At 50.1% G+C, this 22,097-nt stretch overlaps 8 protein-coding genes and 1 non-coding gene across 9 annotated transcripts; 5 read left to right on the top strand and 4 right to left on the bottom strand.

Annotated features, from left to right (window-relative positions):
• Positions 1–1,846: 1,846 nt before the first annotated feature.
• On the bottom strand, positions 1,847–2,612 carry BO70DRAFT_393063 (uncharacterized protein; the record flags this gene model as incomplete). Its single annotated transcript, XM_025546328.1, has 3 exons — positions 1,847–1,894; positions 1,946–2,449; positions 2,505–2,612. The coding sequence occupies 3 exons, from the start codon at positions 2,610–2,612 to the stop codon at positions 1,847–1,849; spliced, it is 660 nt and encodes a 219-aa protein (XP_025402695.1).
• On the bottom strand, positions 2,496–5,231 carry BO70DRAFT_377112 (sulfatase family protein). Its single transcript, XM_025545171.1, has 5 exons — positions 4,694–5,231; positions 4,489–4,646; positions 3,613–4,432; positions 3,443–3,555; positions 2,496–3,323 (listed from the first exon to the last, which is right to left on the bottom strand). Exons 1-5 carry the CDS (start codon positions 4,989–4,991, stop codon positions 2,937–2,939), a joined length of 1,776 nt encoding a protein of 591 aa, XP_025402694.1. The 5' UTR covers positions 4,992–5,231; the 3' UTR covers positions 2,496–2,936.
• Positions 5,232–7,231: 2,000 nt separating this feature from the next.
• BO70DRAFT_393061 (cytochrome P450) lies at positions 7,232–9,057 on the top strand (the record flags this gene model as incomplete). The annotated part of the gene is made up of 6 exons (XM_025546327.1): positions 7,232–7,345; positions 7,413–7,526; positions 7,588–8,187; positions 8,242–8,530; positions 8,597–8,741; positions 8,886–9,057. 6 exons carry the CDS (start codon positions 7,232–7,234, stop codon positions 9,055–9,057), a joined length of 1,434 nt encoding a protein of 477 aa, XP_025402693.1.
• A 1,778-nt stretch (positions 9,058–10,835) lies between these two features.
• Positions 10,836–11,397, bottom strand: BO70DRAFT_358890 (TMEM14 family protein). Its single transcript, XM_025542402.1, has 3 exons — positions 11,302–11,397; positions 11,141–11,233; positions 10,836–11,067 (listed from the first exon to the last, which is right to left on the bottom strand). Exons 1-3 carry the CDS (start codon positions 11,336–11,338, stop codon positions 10,871–10,873), a joined length of 327 nt encoding a protein of 108 aa, XP_025402692.1. The 5' UTR covers positions 11,339–11,397; the 3' UTR covers positions 10,836–10,870.
• Positions 11,398–13,115: 1,718 nt separating this feature from the next.
• Positions 13,116–14,308, top strand: BO70DRAFT_426293 (uncharacterized protein; the record flags this gene model as incomplete). Its single annotated transcript, XM_025547768.1, has 5 exons — positions 13,116–13,454; positions 13,551–13,638; positions 13,721–13,817; positions 13,898–14,148; positions 14,211–14,308. The coding sequence occupies 5 exons, from the start codon at positions 13,116–13,118 to the stop codon at positions 14,306–14,308; spliced, it is 873 nt and encodes a 290-aa protein (XP_025402691.1).
• A 222-nt stretch (positions 14,309–14,530) lies between these two features.
• On the bottom strand, positions 14,531–15,335 carry BO70DRAFT_415271 (epoxide hydrolase; the record flags this gene model as incomplete). The annotated part of the gene is made up of 2 exons (XM_025547367.1): positions 15,271–15,335; positions 14,531–15,219 (listed from the first exon to the last, which is right to left on the bottom strand). The coding sequence occupies exons 1-2, from the start codon at positions 15,296–15,298 to the stop codon at positions 14,531–14,533; spliced, it is 717 nt and encodes a 238-aa protein (XP_025402690.1). The 5' UTR covers positions 15,299–15,335.
• An 850-nt stretch (positions 15,336–16,185) lies between these two features.
• BO70DRAFT_t56 lies at positions 16,186–16,256 on the top strand. Its single transcript has one exon. It is a non-coding gene; the product is annotated as a tRNA-His (tRNA).
• Positions 16,257–17,368: 1,112 nt separating this feature from the next.
• Positions 17,369–18,504, top strand: BO70DRAFT_384883 (SDR family oxidoreductase; the record flags this gene model as incomplete). Its single annotated transcript, XM_025545690.1, has 3 exons — positions 17,369–17,467; positions 17,530–17,596; positions 17,657–18,504. The coding sequence occupies exons 1-3, from the start codon at positions 17,432–17,434 to the stop codon at positions 18,502–18,504; spliced, it is 951 nt and encodes a 316-aa protein (XP_025402689.1). The 5' UTR covers positions 17,369–17,431.
• Positions 18,505–18,854: 350 nt separating this feature from the next.
• On the top strand, positions 18,855–21,321 carry BO70DRAFT_358889 (UV-endonuclease UVE-1). Its single transcript, XM_025542401.1, has 2 exons — positions 18,855–19,410; positions 19,458–21,321. Exons 1-2 carry the CDS (start codon positions 19,204–19,206, stop codon positions 21,003–21,005), a joined length of 1,755 nt encoding a protein of 584 aa, XP_025402688.1. The 5' UTR covers positions 18,855–19,203; the 3' UTR covers positions 21,006–21,321.
• The last annotated feature ends 776 nt before the right edge of the window (positions 21,322–22,097 follow it).

Genomic DNA, 22,097 nt, shown 5'->3' with positions numbered 1-22,097 from the left:
GTTGTGTGAGATGGATCGCTGAGCCTGATGACATCGTCGTGGTGCGCATCAGATACTACTGTTGTGTTTCGAAAACAGAGAACCGTGGGTCGGGGAATATGTCCGTCTCTAGGACTCCGTTCAATGGGCGAATACTCATACTCGTTTGCAGCGCTGTCGGTTAGGAAACGATTGGGGAAACTGGGATGGCACATTGAGGCAGTCGGAGGACCGCTGTGACATGTATTATCAGGAGGGGAGAACGAGTAGATCCAACATGATTAGCTGACTAGTCAGACGTCGGGCAAAAGAAGATCCAGGAGATGGCTCGGAAGTATACTCCTTCGTCCCGGCGTCCGTATCCGGTTGCAGTTGTCAGAAGCAAGACCGATTCGATGCTTGTCTTATTTCTGCTGATGCCTCACTACCATCAATTACAGGCAGTGAGACAACCTAGGCTTGCAGATAGATGTGGGCCTGGGCTGAATCCATCGGGTATGCAAGGGATAGAACTCCCGTACCTCCCGACTGCTATTATTCAGGAATGAGGGTCTTCTCCGACATGGGTGAAGAATTAAATCTGCATGCTTTGGCTTTAGCTGCAGTTAAGGCGCCGAATCCAGCGGAATTAACACCACCAGGGGTCTTTCACGACAGCTACCGTCTTCGATTCCTGCTTTAGATGCTCGCAAATTGGGATTGAGGTTGCACTGGCTCTTTCTTCGAGGTTCCTTCCGCGTCATAGAGCGAACATTGGCCCGTGGGCGTTGAAGCACAGTGACACCCTTGTCAAGGCATCCAATGAGCTGGTGAATTTGGCATGACAACTGTGTAAAGCCCCACCTTATCTCCACCCCGAGCGTTGCAGTCCGCATACAGGGTGTGAAGTAGTACAAAGTAGCAGCGGGAATGTAGGTGGACCGGGCCTTGCGGTCTCGGGTATGCTGCTCCCGCGTCCCCGAAAGATGTTTTCAGAATAGAAGCCCATAATAGAGGACAGTCGGAAGAGCATGAGAATCTGTCAGCCCCACCTGAGAAGGCCAAGACGGAGAATTCTCTTTTTCGGTGGTCTTCCGTTGTCAAATACTGACTATATACCCTGGTCTAGAACTCAACTGCATCGGTCATTCTCTGCCTTGCATATGAATTATAGGGGGATATTGTATCAAATGTGCGCCTGCAGCAGGGAATTAAGACGTAGGATGGTTGAATAAGTCATAAATGAGCTAACCAACTGAGGAAGATGGAGGACGAGGTGCCCAAGCCCTCCAAAAACATGTCAATGGCCTAGCGGCCCGTTTGGGTCTAGCGCCCAGGCAGACCTCGGTTCCTCGTAGCTGACACGCACTTTGTTCTCGACGATTCTCGGATGGAAGTGTCGTAGTTCGTTAGAAGACAAGTACTACATAGATGAAAGAGTTTGATGGAAGCTTAAAGAGGAAGCAGTGGTGTGGGTGAGAAGGTAGGTGGAGAGCAAGCCGAGACTGTAATCCGTAGTTGTTTGCGAGGAAGAAGCGGAAAGGGGGGAAAGAGAGCAGAAAAGCTTCTTCACTCGGTGGTCACATGACTGGGAGCTTTCAACATACAAGATACGAGCATACCGGGACAGAAAATTTGCAAAGTAAAGATAAAACAATATGTGATTGTGAAATTAAATGCAAAGTCTAAAGTGACAAAAGAAAAATCTACAAAAAACCGCATCTGAAAGCCCCCGAGATTATATGATATATGATACCCATATACCGGATTGATATATAGAGCACCACAATACAGAAACTGGGTAGATATATATGCACCCCTCGTTCGGCATAGCATCTACAAGAGGGAAACTTACGATACCCACCCTCTTCCAGAAAAACTTTCCAGATCAAAGGCCTTCTGTAACGGTAATGGCTGGCAATCTCTGCTCCTCCAGCTAGGGCAGATTAGCTCAGAATCAACAAAAGAGCGCAAGACAAGTACTTACCCAATCTTTCAAATGCAGTTGCACCTGTATTTTTTCCAAAGTCAGCAATTCTTTCTCCTTCTCAGTACAGAAGGCAGCTGGGATAATGCGAGCCCACGTGAAACCAATCCAAACGGTCCTGCCAGTGCCATCCTGAACCATCATGTGTCGCGGACAAGGGCTTCCATGGGCAATTTCGACGTCATGGATGTGCTTCAAGGCGCACGCGAACTCGTTGAATTTATCTCGGATGGGAAACTTGGTCTGTAACTTGATGGGCTGGATGTTGGGCACGTATTCGATTAGAACAGCGCCGGGATGCAGCCTCTTTCCAAGGAAGTCTTGTAGGTGAGGCAGGTGGTCCGCGGAATTGATGTCTTCGATCACGCCGTAGAAATCGGGAACGTAACCTAGGCGACACACGCCCTTGACTTTGAGTTTCTTATAGGCTTGGCTTTCTGACTCGAATGGATCGTGGTGGGGTATAATTTGATGGGGGATTGGGGGGTTTTCAGTGCGGTTAAGCTAGGAGGATATGTTAGATCATCGATTAGCATAACTGGACTATCTGGGTACATACCACTCTCAAGACGCACAGCTTATCACTCCAGTTAACAAGAAAAGTGGAAACGCAGGAAGCTTGCTTGATCTCGCGGACAAAAGTGATCTCGGACATTTGGATCTTCATTGTGTCGGCAGCTTCTTCAAATCGGAAGGGCTCTTCAAAAATTGGATGGGGAAACTTTGATTCTCAGATATCTGCTGAAAGCAAAGAGGGGAGTTTGGGAATTTATAACAAAGACGGGCATGAAGAAGTGATAAAAGAAGGGCATGTCAGTACAAAGGAGAAGAACGGTACGAAGGGAGCTTTCCATTATATCCAAACAAAGACATTGTACGGCAATCTTCGTGGACGGGAAGCTTCATTAGACATATTGCAAGAGGGAACTCTTCGCTCAAGCTAGCTAGTCAATTTAGTGACATGCCAGCTAGCCGTTTTCTGGGTCTCGAATCACACCCATTCATACCATGGCAATCCACCCCTAAAGAACCAGCTGGCGGCGTCTTCCTTTCTGTTTATTGAGTCAAACTGGGGGCCCTCCGCCTCAAGAAGGTAACCTCGGACACACTCCTCGAAGTGGACTTTTGTAGTCTGCTCCACCTCGTAGAAGTGGTCGTACCGCGCATCTAACGCCCCTTTCAGCGTGCTGACCCCGCCATGGGGATGTAGCGCGTTCCATGGCTTGACGCATACTTGGCCCTTACAGGACTTGAGGACGAGGAGCAGAGAATCAAGTCTAGGTACAACTTTGGAAATGCTGAGGTTTAATATTGTATGGGAAGTCTGGGTGTTTTGCTTGTCTGTCGAGAGGAGGTTATGGAGTTGGTGGGGGTCCGTCTGTTAGAGTTAGTCGGGTCAGAGCGGTGACAGCCGAAACAGAAAGCGCAAAGGATAAAAGAAAATGGAGAATTTTAAAGGTGAATAGAGGGAAAAGAAAAAGCTAACGGTTGACTTACCGCCATGTCATAGAGCTCGTGCTCATTGTTGCACCAAACCGAGTAGTAAAGGTTATATCCCTTTCCTCGGATACGGAGAGCTTTGTATGTGTTGTTATAGGCGGATAGATCAACTATCCAAGGGTTATTCTCATGAATTCACACATTAAAAAAAGGCAGGAACTTCTCACAGTCGTATATTCCCTCTCCAGCCGCAAACCCCCAATACTCAACGGTGACATGCTCCTGTCTCTCTGTTTTGGCTACTTCAATCTGTCTCTGCGTCAGGGGGATGGGATCACCATCAAAGTCACGTCGGAGTGGAATATCCAGCAATTGAAGGAAGGTAGGAGCCAGGTCGGTATGTGTCGTAACGATGTCTGTGGAGGCATTTTCCGCAATCCCAGGACCGCGAACAATCAATGGAACGTTGATGTCTTCCTCGTACCCACATGACTTACCCGGCTGAAGTCTATGCTGACCAATGTGGTAGCCATTGTCGCTGCTGTAGACAATGTAGGTGTTGTCAAGGATGTCATGTTCGTACAAGCGGGCAAATATGCCATCAACCAGCTCGTCGACGGCCTGAAGAGCACGCAGACGGGTACGATAGAAGTGGTCGTTGTAATCCACATTCGTCTCGTTCTGGCGCTTCAAACCCTTGATCCAGTTTGCTCCGGAGGGTTGCTCTGGATTGAAAGATGGTGTACGAGGTACTTGGACATCCTCGAAAAGATTTTCATGACGCTTTGCAGGGATGGGTGCACTGAAGCTGAAAACTGGATTGTCATCCAGTCCCGTTCCGTTCATGAAGACGTTACAGTGAGGTGCCATTGGGGCGACCGTGAGAAAGAAAGGCCTTTGAGCTCCGACAGCCTCATCTAGGAGGCGATAAGCCTTCTGCGCAAGAATATCTGTACTGTAAGCGCCCTCGTAACTCTGGGGGAGTTCGCGATCTCGTTGGAATGTGCTGTTCAGATAATCATACGTGAAAGGATCGAGAAGAAAATCCTATTCCATCAAACGTTAGACTAACGTTACCGACATAAATCTTCTATATTACCTACATGGCCCGTAAATCCAGCAGGAAATGGTGCGTTGTAGTTATCGACCGTATGGACGTTGAAAAGCTTGCCGGTGTAGTAGGTGTTATACTGCGCTTCTTGCAGCCAGACAGGAAGATAATTCTCATTCAAGCCTTGCGAGATAAATTTCGGATATCCACCTGCCACAGAATTAGCACCGATGTAGACCTCAATGCTTCAGACGCACCGTATGGAGGATTAACATCGGTCACGTTTGTGTTATGTGCCAGTTTCCCCGTCCACAGGGTCACTCGCGACGGACAACAAACGCTAGTTGTGCAGTAGTGGCTGCGATAATGGGTTCCTTTTTCTAGAAGATGTTTCTGGACAAAAGGCATGTAGTCCAGAGAATCGAGATGAGCATCTTGATCGTCGGTGAGTATGAAGATGACATTGGGCTTGGAGGGGGGGTAGAGTGGCTTTTGGACCGGCGATTCGGTAGCAGCCAGACCAGCTAGCGCAAGCAGACATGCCAGTCCACGCATATTGATGGAGGTACTGGTATGGGCTTTGTCTGAGATGGAATTATGTGGACGGTCGATACGAAACGATGGATTGTCGGTGTGCCGCTGGGTTGCAGGGTGGACTGATGATTGCTTATTGACCCCACGGATGACGCAATCAGTCCAGGATCCGGCATCTCAGGTCCTGCCACGACCAGGTAAGTGTACTGTAGGGAATACAGCGGGGTCAGATAACATGGGTCAAAATATGGTACACATCGTAGGAAATGATGGATTGAGGCGGGGAAGTTGACAGCGACCGACACGTGGTGATGGCTGTGGCCGGAGCCGCTACGGACACACCTGCACACCCCGCCTTCTTCATCCGGCCTGATAGGTATTCTACCAGATCACGTGCTCATTGTCTTGCTGCCTGTATGTTGAGGTATCAGACCAAACAGACCACTCAACTAAAAAGGTGTCCAGACATCTAAGTAGGTGTGATACTGAATAATACTAGGTTTGACACACCCCCCTAGGCTTGCAGGTAATGACAGTTTTCTGATAGCCTATTCTTGGCTTAATCTCAGCAGTATGTGTCCCAACTGTCAAGAACTCCTTATGCACGTGATTTTTTTAGCCTTGATCTTCTTTTTCAGTATATCTATAATTCAAACCTGCAGTCTTTAAATATATCAAGACAATACATGTCTTCTATGCTCAGGAATAGGCGGGCCGGGCTCATAACTATCAGACCAAACAGATCACTCGACTAAAAAGGTATCCAGACACCTAAGTAGGTGTGATACTGAATGATACTAGGTTTGACATGAGGCTATAAGCTGTAGCCTGGGTATCAGTATCAGATTGACCCGTAGTCACAGCATGAGACTCCCGCACAAGGTAAGATATCGAGTAGTGTCTGAGGCCGTTGTCATTGGTCCGCGGAAGCGCGGACGCGAGAAGGAGATATTCTTAGGTATTCTTGGAAATGAATCTCACATTCCACATTGTAGGCTGCGGAGAAAGTTTCCACCAATCAAGCATTCAAAAAGGTAACCGGGATGGCACTGTTTGGCTTCATTTGAGAGAATGTAATTCAGTTGCTTAAGTTAGAGTGGATATATCATCGCCAGTATCGTTCGCTTGCTTGACCCTTAGACCTTTCGAAATAGAGCCCAGCATACGCAATGATTCAACCTGTTTTATCAGAGTTAAGTATAAGTTGATCTTCAATAATTGGCTTCTTGCATGAGTAGCATGGCTGGGTGGTTAGATGCAGAGGAAATGGCTAAAATATTCACATGATATGGGTCTATAGTGAATTATTATTTTATTCACCTAGTCATCCTAGTATTGACTCAGGATATATTTCCTTGCGCCTTCCGCACCCGGTGAGTAGGACAGAGAGACATTCGAAAAGGAAATACAATGATACGTCACGCCTCTATCTGACCTGATATGCTTTCTTCGGCCTCTTTTTCAGCAAGGTTTTATTTTTTTATTTTTAGAAGATAGATTGCTCGTCGCCCAACGCTTCAGCACTCTCGCCACCACACCTTTTTTCCTCTTTTCATCAATCACCCACCATCGTCTCAGAGACCTAGGGTTAATAAGCGGGCCGGGCCGTTTAACCCAAAAGGGTGAGTGTCCTTGGCGGTGCTTCCATGCAGTTAGCTGAAGAGACAAGGTCGGTGGGGGGGACCAGCCTTCCAAGCCAGATCCTGCTGTGACCAAATGGGTTATCTCGAGGGACAGACGATCCACATGTCTCATACCATTACCTTTATCCAGTGCAACTGTCTAGTCATGACCAAGGCTTTTTGGAATGCTGCATGCCGTCCACCAAGGATGCTGGGGAATTGGCGAGTAGTATGTCCATGCGGGCTCCACTGAACCCCGGCATAAGTGGAGAGTCCATACAAGTACTTTCGGGCTTTGACAAGGCCGGGATCAAGGCGCAAGATGCATGCAGAACATACCCACCCGCAATAAAGGCCGTACTGTACAAGAGGCTTGGTTGGTGGCACGGGCGTATGTTTTCGGGTATTAACTTACGGGCACCCATTATACGAGTCATATGCGTAAGGATGTGTGTAAGTGCATGGATCAAGTCGGTGTGAATTGACCGCTATCGGGTCAACAGTTGCCAATTGCAGACGATGGATTCGAAATGGAGTTCAAAGGCGCAACGATACAAAGATAAAAAAGGGTCGCATTGTAGGTTGCTGGTGTGACAGACCGTTTGCTTCACCAATTGATCTGACCTAAACCAGGGCACTATGGTCCTCACCGAGCATTCCTGGCTCATGTGGCAGATCCTATTAGCCTTGCCACTGCTCGTTGGCTTCATTCTGCTTTCGAATCAACTCCTGTGCCCATCTCCTAGCAAAAAGGTGGGCCTATTTATCCACTGAGATCTTTGTAAACTATTCATCTTTGGCAATTAACCTAGAAATATAGACCAATTCAACTATCCCGGCCGTTGGGGTCTCTCCTGGTCCGCTTGGTTCTTGGACGGCAGGGATCAGGTTTGTGAAACATTCCGCCTCTATTATTCAATATGGATATGAAAAGGTATTTTCCCGCCGCTTGCTAGGGCTGAGAGCTTCCAAGTCTGACCGCAAGAGGGATATAGTACGCACCAGATCAAAAGGCATTCAAGATATCAACTCTACCACGCTGGGTAGTCGTAGCCACCCACGATGCGGCGATCAAGCAGTTGCAAGACTCCGACGAACAATTTCTATCCATGCAAGAAGCTGCCAACGAGCGAAACTCCATCTCCTATGTTCTCGGGAAATACATCCACGAGAACCCGTATCATATGTCCATCGTCCAGAGAAGACTCACGCCCCGCCTATCCCAGATTTTACCAGAAGTGATCGAGGACTTGGACCTCATATTTGGTGATTTTCAAACGACCGCTACAGAGTGGGCAGCTCTGGATCATCACAAGATCGCAGAAAGGTGTATCTCAGCCATCACGAACCGGGCGCTGCTGGGTCCAACCCTCGCCGGGGACCTAGAATTCCTCGACAGCGTGCTTGAGCTGTCGAACGTCATTTCACGCGCGGGTCTAGTCATAGATCTAACTCCACGATCTCTCAAGTCCCTCATGGCTCGTTTTCTGGTGCATAGACATGCAGCGTTTAAGATCTATCTCTCAAAGGTGATCCCTCTGTTCAAAGACCGACGCCGAGCGTACCGAGAAAACGGCGATCAGGTGGAAAGACCCGTATGCACAGCCGCCCCACCCATGGTTTCCATTCATCGATACTAAAATAGCCAGAATGATGCAATTCAATGGTTTCTCGAAGCCGCACCGGCAACCCAATCAGAATACGATCTCGCTCTCTACATTCTCTATATCCAATTCTCCGCAATTCACACCTCATCCGCAAGTCTCGTCAATGTGCTACATGATCTAGCAGCTTCGCCCGGGTTCCAAAATCCGATCAAAGATGAAGTAAACGCCGTGCTGCAAAAAGACGGCAACTGGACCAAGCAGTCGCTTGCAAAAATGGGGAAACTGGATAGCTCGGTCCGGGAAAGCCAGAGACTTCACCCCGTTACGACCGGTAGGTTTCTCGCAGCTACCTAAGGAGTGAGACTCGAACGCTGTCAATACTCATTGGTGATTCTAGCAACGATGATGAGAAAGGTGCTGCAGCCTTATACCCTAGTCGACGGAACTCACCTCTCCCCGGGCCAATGGGTCGTTGCGCCCGCCTGGGCGATCAATCGCTCGCTCCAGAAATACGACCATCCCACGGAGTTCAACGCATTTAGGTATGCCAATATGGAGAAAGTAGCGGGGGAAGGGCATCTATCTTTCGGAATAGGCAGACACGCATGGTAAGATATGGCACCCAGTCTAAGCTTTTTGTGTTTAGCTGTTCGATGTCTCTCCGTATTTACTAACACTTTGTCCAGTCCAGGGCGGTTCTTTGCGATGATGGAATTGAAGCTTGTAACGGCTTATATCGTGCAAAAATTTGAGTTCAGACTTGGAACGGAGAGCGAAGGAGTGAGACCTCAGAACGGATTCTTCTGCTTTTCATGTGTACCGGACTCGGAGTCTCGGCTGTTGTTTAAGATGAGGTAATTACGAATGAGTTTGGAGACAAAGGAAATTATTTCCCGGAGAGATAATGTAAATGGTTTATAAGGACCATTGTCTAGTATCCTGACTGGAAAGTACCCAGAGTTGTATCAATACGGTGCAATTGGCCTTTTGTTTTCGTTCAATGTCTATCCTTATAATTCTGGATCGTGGTTGTAGTATCTTCGCTATCTACCAAGTTCAATTTTACCCTCTGGCCGCATATCGATAATTTTTCTTGTCGAGAAGGATGGGGCGGTGGTTGAGCTTAGGAGGGACGGGATTTAGATTTGGATTCATGATGGAGTGGGTGTTAGTATTTTTCAGGTAGGGAGGGATTATATCCCTTGCATACATTCTAAGGAGTGAGTTTTGAAAATGGTCCGGATGATTATTAACTTATCTATGTGGAATCATTACTATCGAGGAATATATTACTGGAGGAACTAGTATACAACCAGTTTGATATTGAATATATTCTAAGTATAAGCCTTACAATAAAAGCATGTGATTGGGTACAAGCCCAAGAACACCGGCACTGCACAACCAGGTGAGACAGATCGGCATGGGGCCCATGCATCCGAGGAATGCAGAACACCTCCATCACCATCCCCACAACAATGTATCCTTCCCAAGGGGCTCAATACAGCCGACTGGCATGAAAGAATGTCTCAGAGTTTGTTTCTAGTACATATGTGTTCGTTCTGCCCGTTCCAACACCCAAGTCACCATCTTATCTCCTCCATTGATTATCCAGATTCATAATGACCACCACCACTTATACTAGCGAGGATGGTTTATTCCCGTGGCAGGTACTGCTACCATTACCGCTGGCCGTGACTCTCCTCCTACTTGGTAATCAGCTTTTGGGGATATATTCTGAAAGAGAGGTTGGTGAAAAAAATCTGGTATTTTAATGCAATTTAGCGGTTAGTAACCCTCAAATATAGGTCAAACCAGCGGTTGTCCCGAGCGAGGGGAAAGATAAATAGTGTTGTTGGATGGTCTATGGGATTATGAATCGGTGCCAACTTCGTTTTTTCTGGGAGAGGGGGGTTGTCGGACAATTGTTTTGTTGTCATGAAGTCAAAAAAAAAAGTGGTTGTCGCTCTGAATTCTGTTTCAAGGAGAGTTGTACATACCGCACATCATTTCCTCCCGCCTCAAATTTCTCTTGCCCAAGAATACATTGCGTGCAGTCTTCTCATAGATCGAATCTATAGATCTTGAAAATAAATACCTCTTCAATCACGATAATTGGCAATGCTCTCGGAAAATACGAATTACCCACTTGGTAGTAATATCCACCACAGCAACTCCCACTAAAGAGTAGACGCCACAGCTTACTCTTCCTCACCACTGACCTCAAAGTCGTATACGACTCCTCCCCAACGACAAGATGACTGTTCCTCTTCATCACCCCCTCCCACTCCCTCTCCAATCCCCTATACCTCTCTATCTCCTCAATCTAAGCCAAATAGATAACTAGCGAGTGCTGATCTACTGGTCCCCAGTGGAGCCAATCATGTAATACAGAATTTGAGCACTTGCGATACACAAGACCATGATGACCTGGTAGCCCCTATAATGAGACTGAGATATTAACATCTTCCTAAACAGATGATCGCATATCCATTGAACAACCTCGGCACGTGATCAGATCCCACTATCTCATTAGAAAGAGAAAAGACAAATATACAGCATCACTACTCAGATAACCAAACGGTACTATACAATCAATGCCACCAGAATAATCACAATATTCAATTTCTCTACAAACACGACAAAATCCGAAAAAAAAAAAAAAAAGCTTCAATTAAACCCCAAACCTAAACTCGCGGACCTTCTTCTGGTAATAGTAAGAAGCCAACAGACCCGTCGCACCAAGCGCCAAGGGGACTGGAGCCTTGGCCCCGGTCTTGATAATCCTGGGGATGGCGGAGCCGAGCAGGAGAACACTGTTTCCCAACGCGAGCTCGGTGCCGTAGTCCTTGTTTTCCTTGATCAGGTACCCTGGCAATGTGTCAGCTCTTGCTTGAGTAATATACTCCTTGAATGTATGGTAGTTGGAATTGATCGAGCTTACCGGCACATGCATAAGAAACTCCCAGCCCAACACCGGCGATCAAAGAGGGCGTGGAGCGCGTCCGCAGAAATCCCGCGACTCCGCCCACGGGCACTGTTTTGGTCGCGTCAATGACACATTATGATTGAGGGTTGGTGCAGTTGTTGGGGGTTTGGACATACGGAGAGCAGCGAGGGTAAATGAAGGGTGTTCGGCCATGATGGTGGAAGCTTAAGGGGTGGAGAAGCGTGGAATGGGTTCTGGATACGCGAAGTTGGTGTCGGTGGTGGCGGAGGCGAGGTGTCCGGCCGGGTACCGCCGGAATCAACTCGCCCGAAATGTTAAAATGATGGTTAATTCCGACCCACTTGGCGGATCGGTTGGGATTGACACCAACAACACCCGTAGAAGTTGCAGGTGATTTCAGGGCTCTGTTCATACTTCCACCCCTTATTGAATCGCGTTGGTGAGTGATGCTTTAGGTTAGTAATGACTTATTTCAAATGGTACATTTCGCTTGTTCTTGAGGAGGTGTTGATTTAGTAACGGCGGGTATGCTCTCATGCTAAACGTGGTAACGGTCTAAGCTATTTCGGGAATAAGAATTGCATCATGTGACTATGGTATGGCGAGTTTGTACAAAGGGGTGTGGTGTTAGTGAAGCACACCACGCGACAACCAGTGCAAGTATTGGAAGTCAAGATATCCATCAAATGAGGACAAGCTTCTTATCTTCATTTCCTTACAGAAAGGGCGAGCAACGGTCATGTCGATGAAGAGACGTTACCAGCAAGAATTGCAGGAATAGACTGGCAATAACTTAAATCAACCCATTGATGGGTGAATGTGACTCCAGTTGAATATATTACCAATACAGCATTCTCGAACAGCAGAGCAGATCACTCATGGCATAGTAATCAATCAATCGACCCCATCCCATCCACATCCACAAATGTCATCCAACACGCGACGTCTGACGTAGTTTTTGCATCCACCTCCATCGCAACTCAACTATCGCATGGTCGCATATCCTCGTCGTCCCCCCCGCTCCCATCCTCCCAGTATTCCGAACTCCTGTCTGGAAGTTGGTCATAGGTGCCATCCTCTTTCGCCTTTTTTTCGATTTCCACGGCACGTTTCCAGGGCCTTTCTCGCTTGTCTGACTCGTCTGCATGTTCGAGGGCTCGAGCCCAAGGGCTAAGCCCGCTGTCGCTGCTTGGATGGTTCTCCATTGCAATGAGAATTTGATGATAGTGGGATGATATGGGTGGGCTTTATGGGAGCTCTGATTACCCTTTGAGAGTTTAACTGGAAGAAACAGTGCCAGTTGCTTTAGCGGATTATGGCTCCTGGAATGAGTAATCGTCAATGGACTGCGGACGTGTAGTTTGTGGGCATAGTAGTGCCTCCTTATTATTCAATGGGGTTCCTCGGTATGCCCATACACACGACCCTCATTAAGGTGGGCAGTCTAAACCCCCCCCCCCCTCCTCTTCCTTCTTCAGGCAGCGACCAACCAGCTAAATTATCAGCATATACTCCGCACTGAAAACCAAATCCAGTGGTACAATGGTGATACAGTTACAAATTAGGCCACTTTCTCCAGTTTTCCCTTCGTCAGCTCGCAAAGCTTTATGCCGGTCCATCTTCCTATATTGCCTTTCCCGCGCATACAACACCCACACATCTTGCGGTAGAACCCTAGAAGCACTTGCATGATAATTCTTCAGTGTAACAGTATACCGCCTGACATTATTCAATGGGCGAGGGATCGCACCACCCCTCTTAGCGGGATCCTACCCCTCATTCTTGAAAGCATAGACTGTGTGGAAAAGGCATCAGGGTTCTCGTGTTTCAAATTACGGCATTCCAAGGTATACAACCAGAGAGGCTGCACTATCACTCATACATACTCGACTAAGTAGTCATCAAGCCAACAACCCAACAGAAAAACCTTGATTTCTCTTCCACAAACGCAATGACAAAGCCTCCCACCATGAACCTCCACACAAGATTCTACTATCTTAGCGACTCTCCCCTCCTCAAAAAGCAGAAACCATACATGGTCCGCGCCGGGGTCCTGAAAACCATCCCCACCTGCAACTACCGCCTCAAACTCGGCCCAGAGCAACTAGTCGAAGATGTTCGCGGCTCAACCGAGAAGTTTACGCTCTCGGACCACGGCTTTAAATTTCGATCGTGGTCTCCTACAGAAATTGACTGGGACGACGAAAACCAGATCTTGCAGACTTTTTTGCCTGAGGCAAAAGCACTCCTTAGGGAAGAGCTCGGGCTGGGGGATGCGTTTAAGCGGTGCGAGGTGTTTGATTGGCGGGTGAGTTGAGTTGAGTTGAATTGTAATGATGCGACATGATGCTATCGATCTGTGGTCCATAAGTACAAGCACGGGCATGATTTCTGACAGAAACAGATGCGGAACACGGACTCTTCGACCCGGATTAAAAGCGTTGACAAGGGTCGGATGACCAAGATCCGTCAGGCAAATGTCGTCCATATCGGTATGTACACAGGTCTACATAAATAGATGTCACCCATCCATATCATCCCAATTCCAGCGCTAACCCAAAGTATCACCACCAGACCAAAGCCCAGCCGGCGCCTTCGACCGTCTGCACCGCCTCCTCCCGAAGGAAGAAGTAGAGGAACTGGCCACAAAATACCGGGTGCAGATCTTCAAGTAAGAAAAAAAAAGCACCTCCACACCACCTCCACAACAAGCATTAGAACTAACATGCCAATACCAAATTAAACCTCCAGCGTCTGGCGCCCCCTCAAAGGAGTAATCTCACAATGGCCCCTCGCCATCTGCGACGCGCGCACATCCACAATGTCCGACCTCGATGAAATGGAACACATCACCGAAGAATTCGTCCGCACTAGCTACCTGGCGAAATATAACCCGCAGCATCGGTTCTACTATCTCAGTCGGATGACGAATCAGGAGGTCTGCATTTTTAAGATTTTTGACTCTGCTTATCTTAATCCGAAAGATGATCGACAAGAAACTGGTGAGTTGGGAAATGCATTTAAGTGAGAGAGGGTTGAGGCTAACGTGTGTTCGTTGTGGCAGTGGGCTGTCCGCATACAGCGTTTAAGATCGAGGAATTTACGGCGTCAGCGCCGAGGGAGAGTATTGAGGCGAGAATTTTTGTGTTTTCGGAGTATTGATCTGATTTATACCAGATGATTGCGTTGCTGCCTGTATAGGCTGACTTTGCATGTCCGCGTTGGATCTGGTTTATGTTGTTTTGGTTATCAAGTTGTATACAAAATCTGCAAATTATTTATTTGGTCAAGACTCCACGCAACCCGGATTGCTACACACAACACCTTGGCAGAGCCTTGCGACCAAGATCATAGCACATCAGCGCATATACAACCATGCTCTACTCAAACCCCATCCCTCCCATCCACACAACCGGACACAGTCCCACCCCTCCCAAACATAGCCCTCACATCCCCCACAATCTCCGTCGGACATTCCCACGCGGCGAAATGCCCACCTCTCGCATACTCACTCTCAGACACAACCCTCCCCAGCGTCTGATTCCACAACCTCGGCAACAGAACCAGATCCTTCGCAAACCGCGCAATCCCCAACGGAACATCCACATACTTCTGCGCCTCCACAAGCGCACCAGGACTGCTATGCTCCATAGCATAGTAGACCGAACCCGGGGCAGCCGCCCCCGCCGTCGAGAAATAGTGGATAGTCACACAAGTCAGAATCTCGTCATCCGTCCAGGGATAGTTATCTGTCCAGTCATGCAGTTTCTCGTGGATCCAGGCTAGAATACCAACGGGGCTGTCTGTCAGACTGTACCCGAGGGTCTGTGGGCGGGTGGAGAGTTGCTGGTAGTAGGTCATTCCGTCTTTGGAGATGGTGGCGGTGCGGATGATGGATTCTTTTTCGGAGTCGGTGAGGGGGGTGTTCTGGATTTTGGCGTGGAGTTCGGGGTGGGATTCTGCAGTTGGCTCGGCGGGGAGGGCGGAGTTGGTGTGTAGGGCTTTGCAGTGCGGGTTGTAGTTGGAGGCCATGGTTCGGGCTATCAGGTGGCCGATGTCGCCGGCTTGGATTACTGCGGATGTTTAGTGGGGGTGGGAGTGATGTTGGGGTGGAGGTTGATTACTGTATTCGGAGTATCCCAGTGTGAGCATTAATTTGTGGTATGCTTCTGCGTGTTGGTCGTGCCATATACAGAGTAAATAGAGAGCAACCCTCAGATCAGGTATTATCGGATCAAGCCGAAACCGCGAAGAAGCTCGGAGATCAAGCAGTCGCTGCTGTTCAATCTTTGGCGAACTGCCAAGAAGAGGCCGTCTTATTAACCTTGCTGAACAGGCCCTACGGGAGGCCGTCTTCTTATCTTGCAACTAATCTACAGGAGGCAGTATTCTTAAAGGCCTACCTACAGAAGACATTCTTGACTGGATAGCATTTGAAGACAAAAATTATATGCCAGCTTAGCTTAATTATACTAACAGCGTGATATATAGAGTCTCAAGAAATAAGCTCGCATCTCAACTATACAGTCCTAGAGTCTAGTAGCCTTGTCTTCCGCAGATAGATAAAGCCAAGCCGAGCTGACAGACCAAACAGACCACTCGACTAAAAAGGTCTCCAGACACCTAAGTAGGCGTGATACGAGCTCTTTTTTATCTTGTTTCTTTTGATATATCTTATAGACTGTCCAGTTAAGACATCCGTCTGGCAAGATTCCTGTTCTTTATCTAGTCTAGAGTAGTCAATATAGTACAATTTTGCTTCTGTTCTTATATACTTCAGTAAACGCAAGTTTAATAGCTGTTCTGATGCCACTCGCCCTCTACGCAGTTGATACCATGCATAGGTCATTGTTGATGCCCGATATGACATGGGATTTCAAGTTAGCAATTCTTGATACCGTTTTGAATCCTGTCATGATTCTGCAGCCCGTCTAGACAACCAAACAACAAGAATATTCGAAAGGATCTTCGGGGCAAGCCCGGTTGATAGGCAAGATTTACCTCATATTGTTATAATCCGAGAGCTTTCCATCACAACAGGTGCTGTGGTCTAGTGGTATGACGTCACGTTGTGGCCGTGCCAGCCCCGGTTCGATTCCGGGCAGCGCCAATCATTATTTCTTTTTTCACATTCTCCGATTCGGATCGGAGGGGACTCTTTTCTTTTTTGGTTATGGATGGACGGCTATGACTCATTGATCTCTTGGGGATTTGGGGCGTTGGGGGGTTGAAATATTAATTCAAGTTGAATTGATCAAGTGAACAAGTTGCGTTGTTATATCATCTCAAATGATCATCCAAAGCTCTTCTATCCCGTTCGATCTGTAATACTGGGCTGGATTGTTAGTCTGCAAAGGGGGGGGGGTTATGTTGGGGGCCCGTATATTGAACACCAATATGCGCGCCCTATGCCGTGGACTGCGATGACATAGAGTATTGGGTGAGAGAGATGAGCGGGGGCTGCAAGCATGTCGTAAGCTGCGGACGTTCATTTCTCCCATCCAATCTCCATCTCGGAAGAGCGAGATCAACCTGCCCAATCCAATGAATGTTTGTACAGACTTTCTTTTGTTCCCGGTGGCCGTCCAATCCATTCAATCCTCCAAAAAAAGGTAACCTTATCTCCCCCAGGGTATCAATCTAGATCCATGGAATCGGGGATCGGAAAGTTTCGCTGGAGTTTGCGTTTAAGGTTGGATATCCGCGGGCCCAAACTCAAGACCATCATTAACCCCGGAATTTCAAGTATCGATTCGCTGATTATCTCCAACAAACACGGGCAAATCCGACGATATCCCAGGGGCCGAGCTGCAGGAATGCGGGTCCAAGGCAGCCTAGTGGTCGGCATTTGGGTTCCAGGAATGCGCAGGTATATGTCACAATGTTCATTCTACTGTAATCGGCGAAAACATGGCCCGTGGAAATGTGGAGCATCATTTTTACTGTTCCTAAACATTCAGGGGACCTTTCAATAATTCTGTAAGTTTTTTGGTTGTTTTGTTTTCTTCTGCTGGTTTTTGTAGTTAATGCTAAGCATTTTGGCTCCACTGGATTCGGTTGAAAAACGGCTAGAGAGCATCAGGTGAGCTACGCGCTAATTGTCGAGCTATTTATGTCCCAACCGCGCATGTCAGGGGCTCCAATGACGGGATTTCTCGTTGCACAGAACCATTGCCTCCACAACACACCATCTACCCACTCACACTACGGAGTATTGAACCAGGCTGCTGTATCACAGCAGAGCAATAATCTGACAACAAATTCGCGTCTCGTCCCGCACGGACCATGAAGCGTACCAGCCACTTCGATGTTCACGGACAGGTACTTAATCTTGAACCGGCCACTCCACTGCCAATGCCCCGCTCACCCCAGATGTACTCCAGACGGTCCTCATCGCGGGGGGCTCCAAAGGCCTCGGACGCGAGCTCGCCCTCCAGCTAACCGCCGAAGGTTCTCCCCTCCCCCTTCCTCCTCCGTTTTCCCTCCTCTGACCCCAGCTAACACTCCCAGGTGCCAATGTGACCATCCTCGCGCGCTCCTCGGGCCCCCTCGAAGAAACCCGCCGTGAAATGCTCACCCGCGTCCAACACCCGGACCAAGCCATCGCTGCCCACCCCGTGGACCTCACCGACGCAACCGAGGTCGAGTCCCTCATCGCGACCCTCAAACCCCTCCCCACCATCCTCTTCTGCGTCGCTGGCGGCACCGCCGAAGAGATCGGCTTCTTCGCCGACATCTCCTCCCAGCACATCAAAACCTGCATGGACCGCAACTACCTCTCCGCCGCGTACATTGCGCACGCCCTGCTCTGCCGCTGGCTCGCCGAGCCCCCCAAATCTGCAGACGAGAAATCGCACCCCCGCCATCTCATCTTCACTGCCTCCACCGCCGCCTTCCTCGGCCTCCCAGGCTACGTCGCCTACACGCCCACCAAAGCTGCGACGCGCGCCCTCGCCGATACCCTCCGCCAGGAAGTCCTCCTCTACCGCTCACAGCAGGAAATCCGCGTCCATTGCTCGTTCCCTGGCACGATCTACACGGAGGCGTACGTGGAGGAACAGCGGGGGAAGCCGGAGCTGTTGAAGGAGTTGGAGGGCGATGGGAGTGGGTTGTCGCCCGCCAAGGTGGCGGAGAAGACAATCCATGGGTTGAAACAGGGGAGATTTTTTATTACTATGGACTTTGATACGGAGTTGTTGTTGAATAATATGCGTGGTCCGAGTCCGAGATTTTGGGCCGTATGGGATTGGAGCTTGGGACTTGTGGGGAGCTTGGCTTGGCCGTTTTATCGGTGGTGGTTTGATCGGAGGACAGGAGCTTATGGGAGGGAGATGCTGGGTGGGAGGTCTGATAGGTAGGGACTCAGTTCCTGGCTGGGGTGGATGTGGATTGAGGATGTGGTGACACCCCTCTCTAGTTAAGCTACATTGGCTAACTTTGATAGGGATAGTCAGTAGGATATAATGTCATGTCACGTGGCTTTCCTTGTCCACATCGGGAATTGTAGGGTGTCGCCAAACCTCGAGATCGACGTGTGACCCAAAGCGGCTCAGCGGCTGCAGGAACGGACTAGCGCCGATCGGCCTCGATCGCGTCGCGTGTTGCATCATCTTCTTTTTCTCTCCGCGCCCTTTTCTCCCTCCCACCAACAATCACCATGCATCGCTCCCCCCAGGCTGATCCCCTTCCCTAGCTCCGATCCGCCTTGCTCTCTACCCGCCTCCCTCCCGGTTTGCTGGATGTCTCTGCGGCCCATTGCGTCCACGCAGACGGTCCAGCGCGCCCTTCTCCCCGCCCAGCATGTCCCTCGTTTCCATGGCCGCCAGAAATCTGGCTCCTTCCGTCCCGTTCGCCACTGCTCGTTCATGCGGATAACTTCTCAACTCGCTGTGGCAATCTTTCCCTCTCCCTCCTTGCCAACGCATCGCCACCGCGCTCCAACTTTGATCTCTACCAGATTATCCCGCCTACATTCCTGGTCATCCCGACCAGTGACACCCGTTCGGTCCTTCCAGCTGTCCGCAACACGCAGTGTCTCGAACGCTACCCCGGCCGTGATGCCAGCCATTGAGGTCATTTCCGGCGCCCAAGATGCCGATGTGAAAGAGGCCCCGCCGGCCAGGGAATCACACAAGGATGCAATGGATCCAGAGTCGGACGAGGACGTTCCAGTCGGAGCGGAGGAGCTTCAGGACGCCCTGTCGCGCCCCCCGCCCGTCTACAGCAGCTACCTGCCCCTCCCTTGGAAAGGGCGATTAGGCTATGTGAGTCGGATCGGCTCCTCTCCCGTGCAATTCCTCATTATGAACAGGCCTGCTTGAACACCTATCTGCGGTACGCGAACCCGCCCGTGTTCTGCTCCCGGACCTGCCGCATCGCCTCCATCCTCGAGAATCGACACCCCCTCTCCGATCCGTCGCAGCCGCCCCATCCGACCAAGAACCGTCCAGACCGGACCAAGCCCCCCCAGATCGCCCTCGGAAAGGCGTACGTCGAGAACTTGGGCCTCACCAATGCCAAGGATCTCCTGAAAATACTGCGGTGGAATGACCGGTATGGGATCAAGTTCATGCGTCTGAGTAGTGAAATGTTCCCCTTCGCGAGCCACAAAGTTTACGGCTACCAGCTGGCCCCTTTTGCGGCGGACGTGCTGGCAGATGCGGGTCGCCTTGTTGCGGAGCTGGGCCATCGGGTGACTGTCCATCCTGGTCAATTCACCCAGCTCGGTTCGCCCCGAGAAGAAGTGGCGGAGAACTCCATCCGAGATCTCGAGTACCACTCCGAGATGCTCCAGCTCCTCCGGCTACCTCCGCAGCAGGATCGGGATGCGGTCATGATCCTGCACATGGGAGGTGTCTTTGGAGACAAACAGGCTACGCTCGATCGCTTTCGAGAAAACTACAAGGACCTCTCACAGGACATCAAGAACCGGCTCGTCCTTGAGAATGATGACGTCAGCTGGTCGGTCCACGATCTCCTGCCCATCTGCGAGGAGCTGAACATCCCACTGGTGCTGGACTTCCATCATCACAATATCATCTTCGATGACAGTCAGGTTCGTGAGGGCACGCTGGACATCATGAACTTCTTCGATCGCATCAAGGCGACTTGGACTCGCAAGAACATCACGCAGAAGATGCACTACTCCGAGCCGACTCCGGCCGCCATCACCAATCGCCAGCGTCGGAAGCACAGCCCTCGAGTGGCCACCCTGCCCCCGTGCGATCCGACCATGGACTTGATGATTGAAGCCAAGGACAAGGAGCAGGCCGTCTTCGAATTGATGCGGACATTCAAGCTTCCCGGTCATGAGTTGGTGAACGCCATGATCCCTCATATGCGCAACGACGAGAATCAACCTTTCAAACCACCCAGGAAGACCAAGAAGGATGGCGCGTTTGTGAACCTTGAGGGCCAGGTCCCGCCGGTGCGGACAGTCACGGAAGAAGAGATTGGGATGGGTGGTCCCGACGGTCGGGTCTATTGGCCTCCCACCATGGAGGAATGGCTTCGACCTAAGAAGATTGTTCGCACCAAAGCTGCTCCAAGCCCCCGCCGCACTCCCGCGAAGGTGGCGAGCGAGAAGGCGGCCCCATTGACGGACGGGCCAGACGGCAACGCACCGGCCACGCCGGTCTCCAAGGCTCGACGGGTGCAGAAAGCCTCGAGCGTGAAAAAGTCGGTTTCGAGGAAGCGGAAGGCTTCTCCGGACCTTTCCTTCCCGTCTACCACGGATGAAGATGTTCCCGACCATGCCCCTGATGCCCCCGAGACCCCAGTGAAGCAGTCCGAGGGCCGTACTCGTCGCAGTCAACGAGCGAAGAAAGTGAACTATACCGAAGACCAGGATTCTGCGTGAACGCCGATTGGGTTCATGCCCTTCACGGCTACTTCTCTGATCCTCAAGTCGAAACGGGACTGGTTCTCGGTGAAATCCATGCAGCGCCAGGCCCTCCGGCGTCTACCGTCGGTGGTTCCTGCATGGATCGATGTTCCCTGCGTGATGCTTGGAGAAGCGTCAAGCATTTTTCTAACAATGCCCGATCATTCGACCTTCTTTTGTGGCAACTATTTAGAGCTTCGTATCTGATATACCATAGACACCGCAGGCTCACCAACCAAGGGTAGAGTGAGCCATGCCCCGTATATAAATGTATATGGGAGATAATAAGGCCAATAATATCTTTAAGTTAATTGAAATAATTGTGATGAATTATGATTCTATCTTTGATGGCAGTAAAGCCTTCGCATTCGATAACCCGCCCAGCCTTCCCGATCGGGCGGCGATCGGCCCCACTGCAAGTTGCTTTGGTTTCTTCCCGCCGTCAACCTGACGCTGTCTTCGCCATGCGCCTGCAGCCATCCATTTACTTACAATTAATTCACTTGAAACACCACCCAATCTAGCTGCACGACGGTCCTGCACCTAGCCTGAATTCCCACCTTCGTCCACACCATGATTGGCCGTCCCTCGGATGACTGAGCCTCCCGATCCCCGACTTCGTCATCATCTCCACTAACGCTCTCACACACAAACAAGAAACAAGGCAGCTGACCATTCCTCCTCCATTAAATCACCATCAGCACCGCTGCCACCACTTACACCTCCCATAAATATCCTCACAAAAACCAAATCGTGGCTCCGAAACTCCCTCCCCGAATAACTCGCTGGCGCCCGCCCCGGTCCCTCGTCCGGCCACCACCACCACCACCACCACCACAGCCGCAACCGCTCCCCCTTCCCTCCCCCCTCCGCATCCTCCCCAATCGCCTCCGCACAACAGGGAACCTCCTCCGTCTCGTCCGCTTCCTCTTCGGCCCCCAGAATACCCGTCGCGCGCAGTCCCGTCTCTGGAGTCTTCGCCACGAGACCCTCCCCGCCTGGCGCCACCGCGCGCAAGCTAGAGTCTACCGTGCTATCGTCCGGCGGCAGCAGGCACGGCTTGCCCGG

The sequence above is a fragment of the Aspergillus heteromorphus genome (assembly GCF_003184545.1).
Source record: "Aspergillus heteromorphus CBS 117.55 chromosome Unknown BO70scaffold_3, whole genome shotgun sequence".
NCBI classification, from domain to species: Eukaryota; Fungi; Ascomycota; class Eurotiomycetes; order Eurotiales; family Aspergillaceae; genus Aspergillus; species Aspergillus heteromorphus.
The sequence above is the reverse complement of the archived record's forward strand: the minus strand, read 5'-3'. Positions and strand labels throughout refer to the sequence as shown.

What these genes read in the sequence shown, in the direction of transcription:
- BO70DRAFT_358889 (XM_025542401.1), top strand. Translation starts at nt 19,204, where the DNA reads ATGCCAGCCATTGAGGTCATTTCCGGCGCCCAAGATGCCGATGTGAAA. An exon ending in GGAAAGGGCGATTAGGCTAT is followed by an intron (nt 19,411 to 19,457) that starts GTGAGTCGGATC and finishes CATTATGAACAG; the next exon opens with GCCTGCTTGAACACCTATCT.
- BO70DRAFT_358890 (XM_025542402.1), bottom strand. Translation starts at nt 11,338, where the DNA reads ATGGCCGAACACCCTTCATTTACCCTCGCTGCTCTCC. An exon ending in ATTTACCCTCGCTGCTCTCC is followed by an intron (nt 11,234 to 11,301) that starts GTATGTCCAAAC and finishes CGACCAAAACAG; the next exon opens with TGCCCGTGGGCGGAGTCGCG. An exon ending in AGTTTCTTATGCATGTGCCG is followed by an intron (nt 11,068 to 11,140) that starts GTAAGCTCGATC and finishes ACACATTGCCAG; the next exon opens with GGTACCTGATCAAGGAAAAC.
- BO70DRAFT_377112 (XM_025545171.1), bottom strand. Translation starts at nt 4,991, where the DNA reads ATGCGTGGACTGGCATGTCTGCTTGCGCTAGCTGGTCTGGCTGCTACC. An exon ending in CGATGTTAATCCTCCATACG is followed by an intron (nt 4,647 to 4,693) that starts GTGCGTCTGAAG and finishes ATTCTGTGGCAG; the next exon opens with GTGGATATCCGAAATTTATC. An exon ending in ACGAGCTCTATGACATGGCG is followed by an intron (nt 3,324 to 3,442) that starts GTAAGTCAACCG and finishes TAACTCTAACAG; the next exon opens with ACGGACCCCCACCAACTCCA.